Genomic DNA, 8,841 nt, shown 5'->3' on the forward strand with positions numbered 1-8,841 from the left:
CGGAGTCTCCTCCCTTTGGCTGGCCGCAGGTTGGTGGAAGGAGGAGGGGACAGCTGCGGGGGCGCGGGGAGGGAGCGTCTTCAGGCAGGGGGCCCCGTCAGGCAGGGGGCCCGTGGCCGAACCCGGAAGCCGGGAGCCCGAGACCATGGTAACTGCTGCGGCATCGCGCTTGATTTCTTTAGAGGGTGGTCGATAGTTGGGGTGAGCGGCGCAGGGCACCTTGGGCCTGAGCGGAGGAGGGGGCCGCAGTCTCAGAGGGAGGATTTGCCCTAATGATGACTGTCGGCAACAGTTTGGGGCGCCCTGCAGGGTGGGGTCTGGGTGAGTGACGGGTGGGGAGCTGTGGGTAGGGGGTGAGAGGTCACCTGGTGCCACCGGAAACGGTAGGAAGGAGGGAGGCAGACTAATAAAAGCCGGACGGAGAAGCCAGGGAGAGGCCAACTGACCCGGAGGTGCCAGGAGGAGAAACTGGCAAAGAACTTGCTGGAGTGAAACGAAACTAACATCCGTCACGGCCTTGTTGGCGAAGCACTTTGCTCCCGCGGGTGTTACTTAGTTCCCACAACAAACCTGCGGGAGCAGGCCAGAAACTTACCTAAAGACCAGAATGAGGCCCAGTGTGGTTGAGGCCTGACTGTGATGGATCTGAAGCCCACATGGCCTGGCTGCATTTGTTTACTTTGTCGATCTCCTCTGGAGGCCTCATAGTTTTCAAAATAATTGCCTTTGTTTTTAATTTAATCGTGTTTATATGACTTAATTTTTTAACAATGGCTATGTTTAACAACCTGTTGGCATAATTCCTCAGACTCTAATAACTGGTTCCTGCAAGCTGGTGGGGACAGCACTGCCCTACTCAGCTTTTGCGTATGTTGCATAAGCCTGGACTGCTTCTCTCATCCCCCTTTCGAAAATTCATTTTATTCTCTCAGGAAGTTGTGAGAATTCATGCTTTGATAAACATTTGCCCAGCGAATCCTCTGAGCTTTGTCCTCTGTAGTGGCAGGCAGAGGGGGTGCCAGGAAGGACAGGACTGGAGGAAGTCCTTGAGGAATGCCCAGTCTGACTGGAGCCCTGCTCTTCCAGGGCCCACCCCAGACAGTGGTCCGGGGTTCACACTTTCCCTAGCGTCGTGTGTACACCCCTGAGATGGGCCTCGGGCTGTCCTGTATGTCCAGAAGTCCTTCACTCCCAGAGCACTCCCAACTATGTGCTGGTCCAGGCCTGCCAAGCACACAGGGTCTGACCCCAGCAGTTTCAATGACTCCCAGAGCCTGCTCTCCCAGACCCTCCTCTGCCCCAAGCCCTTTGTGAGAACCTGCCAATCCAGCAGGGAGGGCGGAGCAGGATGACCTAAGACCTCTGACGCCCCACCCAGTCCTGAAATTCGCTGATGATTCAATGACCATCTATGAGAGGAACTTTGAAGAAATAATGGGATTATTATTAAGCCGTTTTTAATTATTATTAAAACCAGTCATATACAGTGTATCATGATAGCCCTCGACATTCATTGTTTAACCTTTGCTAAAAAGGTGAGGCTTGGAAGCCACATTATAAGAAACGGAAATGGGTCAGGGGGCCTAACATGTCCACCCTCACATCACTCATGAAGCCTCAGACTGGGATTTGAAGGAGAAGGGGGGTGTCTAAGTCCCAAACTAGAGTTCTTTTTACTGTAAATGGATCCTTGGTGGGGGAGGGGAGGGGACAAAAGGAAAGGGAAGGGAAGGAGAAAGGTTTTCTTACAAGCCCTGGACCACAAGAGACACATGCCACTTTCACCCTCATATTCCTTGGGTAAGAATCAGTCAAGGAGTCTCATGATGGTAGGGAGCAGGGGCTGTTGTTGTGGTTCACAAATGAGTTCTTCAGGAAGGGGCCAGCAGCATCCTTCAACATCATCTAGCCAAAGCCCCCCTGGCAGCCTCTTCATTCTGAAAATCAAGCTTCAGTTTCCTGGGCCCCTGAAAAGGTCAAATCAGTTCAGATTTCCTCCTCCGGGATGGCTTTCCACCCCAGGCTGAGCCAGTGGCCCCTCTGTGCACACACTGAACTCCAGATTTTCCTCAATTCCATTGTTTCTCAGGTAGGCCTATGGCCTGTCTTTGCCTTTAGGGCTTGGGAAAGTCAAGATTTTCTCAGTGTTCAGCACAGGGCCTGACCATGTGGGCAAAGTCAGCTAGCCAGCCATGCAAGTGTGAGAGAGGCTGAACAAGGTAGTGCAGTGTGGACTCTTTAGGCCCTGGTCATCACTGACCTGGGGCTGGGGAAGAAATCCAATCTCAGAAGCTGAAATCCGGCTTCAAATCCTGAGGCTGCCTCCGACCACCTCTATGACCCACTACTGAAGGCTGTGGTACTTAGCTTGTGGCCTGGCCCACAGGTCCCTCCCCGCAATGCTTGTTCTCTACCCATGCCTTCCCCTTGGTGGCAGGACTGCCTGGTGTGGATGGTTGTGCCCTGCACAGAGAATGGGGTGCACAGCTGAGGGGGTAAGATGGGGGCTGATCTGCAGCTCACACTCCTCTCACCCAGCCATGTGTCCTGGGGTGGGCTTTGCCTCTGCCTGGCAGAAGGAGCACCTTTCTCCAACCTGCACAATGGCACCTAACAGACTAGGGGCTGCTTGCACAGGGGCTCAGCACATGGAAGGTTATGGGCTGACATGTCACGATGGGCTGGTTGACGGGAGCACTCTCAGCCTCAGGGGAGCAGAGGGAAGGAGTGAGGCACTAAGTCACTGTTGCTATTGCCTCAAGAAGGTCCAGAGGGAAAGCTCAGGCTCAAGGGGCAAAATCTGACCTCGCTGGATCCCAGGGCCTGCGCAGCGCATGTGTCAGTGAGAAGTCTGGATTCTGGTGTCCCACCACCCCTCGACTGTTGACTTGGGTCGAGTTAGGGCACCTCTATGAGCCTCCGTGGCTCAGAGTGTCAGAGAGACAGTCAGAATACCAAACCCCTTCAGGGCACTCACTCAACAAATAACCTAGAACCTACTCCTTGTCAGTGTCCTGCCCTGTTTTAAGGTATTGTGAGGATTAAATACACAGCAAAAACCCAGTAAATTCCAGCTACTCTTCCTATTGTGCTGCTCATGTAAATATTTGATGAATGAGTTCCTCCAGGAACCTTCCTTGGCTTGCAAGGGAAGCTGGGTCATTTCAGGAACGGGCTAAAGCTTTTGCCCCTACTTGCCTTAAAGTGCCAGCGGAGCCTTCCCCTGCTCAGTGCCACTCCCTCCTCCTCCCCCACCCCGCCACAAGCAAGCCGCGGTGAGGGGCCTGCCGGGCCCTCTCCGGGGTTCATGGTCATTTGGTCGCTCTCTGCTGGGTATATATCCTGGCGGGGGAAGGAGGGGAGATCCAGTGACCGAAGTGTGCACCGGGTTCACCAGCGCTAGTTTTCTGCGTTCCCTGGACTCTGCCCTCCTCCTGCTCCACCTCCCGCGCCCGCCCTGCCCCAGCCCCTGTTCCAGCCCCGGCCTCCGCGGCTTGGGCGTTTCCCAACCCTCCCTCCTCCATCCCCCCTCCGCCCCCTTCCCGGGCGGGCCTCTTCTTCGATTCCTTCCTAACATCCTCCTTGTCGCCCAGGCCTGCAGCCCCAGTGTCTCCGCCGCCGCCATGGCCCGGCAGCAGCTCTTCCGCGCGCTGGTGTCGGCGCAGTGGGTGGTGGAGGCGCTGCGGGCCCCGCGCGCGGGGCAGCCCCTGCAGCTGCTGGACGCCTCTTGGTACCTGCCCAAATTGGGCCGCGACGCGCGCCGCGAGTTCGAAGAGCGCCACATCCCCGGCGCCGCCTTCTTTGACATCGACCAGTGCAGCGACCGCACATCGCCCTATGACCACATGTTACCCAGCGCGTCGCACTTCTCCGAGTACGTTGGCCACCTGGGCGTGGGCGCCGCCACCCACGTTGTGATCTACGACGCCAGTGACCAGGGCCTCTACGCAGCGCCACGTGTCTGGTGGATGTTTCGCGCCTTTGGCCACCGTACAGTGTCGCTGCTTGACGGCGGCCTCCGCAACTGGCTACGCCAGGGCCTGCCGCTGAGCTCCGGCAAGAGCCGCCCAGTGCCTACCGAGTTCCGCGCCACGCTGGACCCCACCTTCGTCAAGACGTACGAGGACATGAAGGAGAACCTCGAGTCCCGGCGCTTCCAGGTGGTGGACGCCCGAGCCGCTGGCCGATTCCGGGGCACCGAGCCTGAGCCCCGAGATGGTAACTGCGCTGGGCGAAGGGGCTGGGAGGTCCCCTGGGGCGCGGGGTCAGAAGCACCCTGGGCACATCCCTGGCCTTGCCCTTGCCTTTAAAGGACGCCGTATGGTTTTAAAGGACGAGATTTGGTTTCTAGTAGCCTCAGTCTCTAAGCCCCACTGGCTTTATTCCTAAAGTGGGAGCAATAATACTTGCCGCCTCATCCCATGCCACGCCACCCCCCACGCCCCTCACCTCTGCTTGGGGCGGTGACTGCCTCCAAATTCATTGAGAACACAGGGTGCCCTATGTAAGTATGAGAACCCAAAATCCTATGGGTGTAGGGGTCACTGCAGATAGGAGGGGTGGGGGGCAGGCCCAGTTTGGGAGAAGCGTCAAAGGGGTGGGGCCTGATCAGGTCTGCATCATCCCTGAGGGTGATGGAGTGAGTCCCTGAGAGGAGGGCAGGAGGACTCTGAGGCAGGGAGTGAAGGGAGGGCCCTCAAGGGGCCAAGGCTGGCAGAGGGCAGGAGAGAGGGGGCAGTAATAGAGGTTGCTGCCCCACTTTGGGGCAGCAACTCAATAGAGGATGTTTGCTGGCCTGGGTTGAGACAAGGCCTTCTGCCTGGGGCTGGATTCCACAGGCAAGGAGTCTGCGGGGAAGCCCCTTGTGAGGTGGGGAGCGGTCCCCACAAAGTAGGTGAGTCAGTGGCCACCTGGTATGAGCTTTTTTAATGATCCCTCAGGGTGGTTGCTGTCACCTCACAGAAGAGGAAATGGAGCCTTAGAATGGTGACCTTGCCCTGGGTGTCAGGAGACAGCCCAGCCAAGAGTTGAATTCAGAACTGGTACATGTAATGTCAATGAGCAGCCAAGAATTCCTCAGACATTTCTCTTGTGCCTGCTTCAGAGAGGGTATAAGGAACTTGCCACTTCCCCTGGGACGCTCTCCCCGAATGGCACCCACATGCCCCCACATTGAGGTTGGAGTTTCTCTGTGCTGGCAGAGCAGCTTGGGCCCACCCTGTCCTAGCACTGTTTTGGATGGCCTTAGGGCAAGGACACCCTTGCACCCAGTGCGTCTTGAAGCTAACCCAGTAGCTCACACACAGAACCGATGCCTCAGACAGGTTTGGTAAATGTGGATGGCCCCTGCCACAATAAACCCTGCAGAGTAATGTTACCTTATGCCAAACCGTGGGAAACTGCTGATATCCAACCATTTTTGAACCTACGTATGTGGCAATTTCATACAGTCCAGCCGAATAAGGATGCCACCTTAAACTTGTTGGGTCCTTCCGCTCAGCCCCCAGGGCGTGGAGGGGTGGGGACAAGGGAGTGGAGCAACATAGGACAGTGAGCCAGAGCCAGACCTGGGTTCACATCCCTGCCCCAGGTTGCGCTGGCTTTGTGACGTCTGGCAGGTCTGGCAGGTCGTCTGACCTCTGAACCAGAGCTTCTGCATGTGTAAAGTGGGAGCAGAACACAGAACTGAAGGGATATGATGAGGGTCAAATGTCAAACGGAAGCAAGTGTGCAATGCACTCGAGAAGTAGGAAGTGGTGTAATTAATGTGTGCTTCTCCGGTTATGGCTCTTTATGGAGGTGCTTTACTTACCCCGGTCTGCTTGCTCATCGTGACATGAGAGATAAGGAGATACACCTGGCAAGCTTGTTGTCAAGGTGGACGAAGCTTGTGTAAAAGGTGGATCCAAACCAATACAGTGATAGGACATCACTGTTCTCATCGTTCCCACTCCACAGCCCAAGAGCTGGCCAAGCGTGCCTATAATTTGCCACTTTGGTCCAGCAGGGAGAGGAAGCCTGCTTTGCTAGGTGGGGTTCAGGCATGGGGACAGCCCTACTCTGACAGTAACCAACCTGTGTTGAGAGCTCACTCTGCTTCCTTGCTCTGGGATGGCCTCTATGTAATGTCTCTGGCTGAGTCCAGTTTCTGCATCTGTTAAGTGGGAATCCGTGTCACATTCCAGTCTCGCTATGGACTCTGAGTGCTGTCTGTCTATACATGAAGTCCCGTATCATGTCACTCCACTGCAGTAGGAAATGGAGGCAGAAGCCACCCTAAAGTCGGAATGGCTGAGATTTGAGTCATTGCCTGTGAGAGTTTATTTTATTGCACTTCTCAGTCCTCAGTGTGAAAAGGGGACCATTAGGAACACCTGCCTAGTAGGGGGTGGTGAAAACGAAACACATGTTGGGAGCCCTGGGGAGGTTTGCGGAGTTGTGGATGAAGAAATGACCCTCTTCCTGAGCGGATCTCTAACCTCGCCCAGGTTCTCAGTGCTTCAATCAAAGTGATCTTTGGAAACCGGAAGTCTCATTTCCCCTCGCAGTCGTGTCAGAGCTCTGAGTCTTAATCCAGGCCTGCTAAAGTGTTCCCATCCCCCTGGGTTTCCCCTTGGGCCTCCCTCCCCACCGTCTGGGCTTATGCCACGATGACCTTTAACCCTTCCAAGCACCATGCTATTCCCTGCCTCCTAGGAGCCCGTCTGCCTGGGATGCCCAGGCGCCTCTGCCTGGCTGCATTCTACTCACCCTTCAGGGCCTTCTCAGAGAAGCTTCCCCGGTGGCCCTATGTGGCTCCGGCGTCACAGCATCCCCCCTCTCCCAGGCAGTGCTGCCTGATGGTTAGCACACAGGCCCTGGGGCCTCTCTGCCCCTACTAAGTTGGACAAGTTAGTCTGTGTGCCTCAGTCCCCTCATCTGTACAAAAGGGAGGGTAGTGATTTTTTCCCATAGAGTTGTGGGGAAGATTAAAGGAGAAAATGCAGCCGAGGAGCTCAGAACAGTGCTGGGCACAAAGCGAGTGCTTAGTAATGTCAGCTGTTATCTTTTATGATGTGCCCCCCTGTAGTAGAGCCTTCTGATAACATTCATTATACTTGTAATTATTCTGTATTGCCTGTCTCCTCTGCCAGATCAAAACTCCTTGACTGTAAGTGCTACCCGTCCTAGTGAGGCAGAAGTCTTATTTATCTTTGTTGCCCCAGGGCGTGTAGTTGGTCCTCAGGAAACCTGGGGCAGGGTGTGGCTCTGGTGGACTCTTGAGTCTTGGGTTTCAAATCCCAGCCAGCAATTTGCTAGATGCACGACCTTGGGCAATATTGAACTTCAGCATCTCCGTCTGTAAAATGGGAACGCCTGTAAATCGCACCTGGGTTTCTGCTTGTGAGGATCATGTGAGATGGTGCATGTGGAGGGTTTAGCGCCCTAGCTGCATGGGAGGCTGTCGGTACCACGGGGCCACTCATACCTGCCTTGTATTTGCTCCTTCCTCCTGCTCTCCTGCTGCAGGCATCGAACCTGGCCACATCCCCAGCACTGTGAACATCCCCTTCACGGACTTCCTGACTGAGGAGGGCCTGGAGAAGAGCCCCGAGGAGATCCGCCGCCTGTTCCAGGACAAGAAGGTGGACCTGTCCCAGCCCCTGGTGGCCACCTGTGGCTCCGGCGTCACAGCCTGCCATGTGGCACTGGGGGCCTACCTCTGCGACAAGCCCGATGTGGCCATCTATGATGGTTCCTGGGTGGAGTGGTACATGCGTGCCCAGCCTGAGGAAATCATCTCTGAGGGCCGGGGCAAGACCCGCTGAGGCTGAGTAGGACATGACCGGAAGCTCAGGTGACATCCGGCTACCAGCTGTGCCCAGCCTGGTTGTTCTGAGGCTGCTTCGACTAGGAGAGCATTTCTTCCTCCAACTCACGGGGTGGCACACGGGGTGACATCGCAGAGGCCAGGAGTTCCATTGACTCATAGGCTCCCAGGGGAGGCAGGAGAGAAGGTGGCGGTGGGCACTGGGGAAGCGGTGCTGAGGTGGGCCCCACCTCCCTTCTGTTTTACTGGTGAGAAAATAAAATAGCCAAGTGCTAAATGCTTCTTCTTACAGGGCTGCCTCGGTTTCTTGAAGAGCCAGGGGTTCCAGCACACCCATAAAAGGGTGTTCTGTGGAGCCTGAGGGTCTTAGGGATCCTGTCCTTGCTTCTGAGCAGTGCTGGGACCCCGAGCCCTTTCATTCCTGTAACTGCAATGCCCCCAGCAAACCGACCTCCACCCCATAATGCTGGGGTCTCGCTTCTGGCTTCTGGGCCAATTAAGGTGAATCTTGCCGTGATATGTCTGGAGTCTCACCCAAAGGCCCCAGCGGGTAAGCAGTACATCTCATTTCCAGACAGAGATGGGTCCAAAACTTTATAGGAGGCTGTAGCACGCTGGGGAGGCCTGTCCCAGCCCATCGGGGTGTACTGCAGAAGGGCTGAATTTAGCTTAATTGGAGGAGAATCTAATTTTAGACTCTGGGAGTCTACACTTGGAGGCTAGCCTCCAGACCTCCCAAGGGGTGGGCAGGCCCAGGAATTCCATCGTTTTTGCTCAAGGAAAACCTCTTCCCCCAGGCTTCCCAAGAGGGGGGCTCTGTTCTCCTCCCTCTGGCTTTGTCTTCTGTGCAGAGGTAGACAGACGGAGGTGCCTGAGAAGGCCCCAAATGCCCCATGTCAGAACCTGGGTCACCCCTCCTCATCTTCAAGCCCCCAAGGCATCTCTCAGCAAAGAGCCAGTCCAGCCAGTATTGGGGGGAACCCTAGAAGAAAAAAAACAGAGGGACAATAACTTTCCCAAGGTCGCACAGT

At 55.7% G+C, this 8,841-nt stretch overlaps 1 protein-coding gene across 2 annotated transcripts; it reads left to right on the forward strand.

The window, feature by feature from the left end:
* The first annotated feature begins 6 nt into the window (after positions 1-6).
* Positions 7-8,099, forward strand: MPST (mercaptopyruvate sulfurtransferase). Of its 2 annotated transcripts, none has more exons than XM_011387423.1 (3): positions 7-29; positions 3,594-4,218; positions 7,510-8,099. In XM_011387423.1, the coding sequence occupies exons 2-3, from the start codon at positions 3,624-3,626 to the stop codon at positions 7,806-7,808; spliced, it is 894 nt and encodes a 297-aa protein (XP_011385725.1). In that variant the 5' UTR covers positions 7-29; positions 3,594-3,623; the 3' UTR covers positions 7,809-8,099. The 2 variants fall into 2 exon arrangements, with proteins under 2 accessions (XP_011385725.1, XP_011385719.1); XM_011387417.2 differs by lacking the exon at positions 7-29 and adding an exon at positions 38-148.
* Positions 8,100-8,841: the final 742 nt, after the last annotated feature.

The sequence above is a fragment of the Pteropus vampyrus genome, unplaced genomic scaffold (genome assembly GCF_000151845.1).
Source record: "Pteropus vampyrus isolate Shadow unplaced genomic scaffold, Pvam_2.0 Scaffold16, whole genome shotgun sequence".
Classification (NCBI taxonomy): Eukaryota; Metazoa; Chordata; class Mammalia; order Chiroptera; family Pteropodidae; genus Pteropus; species Pteropus vampyrus.

Excerpts from the sequence above, each read along its gene's own strand:
- MPST (XM_011387417.2), top strand. Across the intron at positions 4,219-7,509 it reads CGAGCCTGAGCCCCGAGATG|GCATCGAACCTGGCCACATC; the intron begins GTAACTGCGCTG and ends CTCCTGCTGCAG.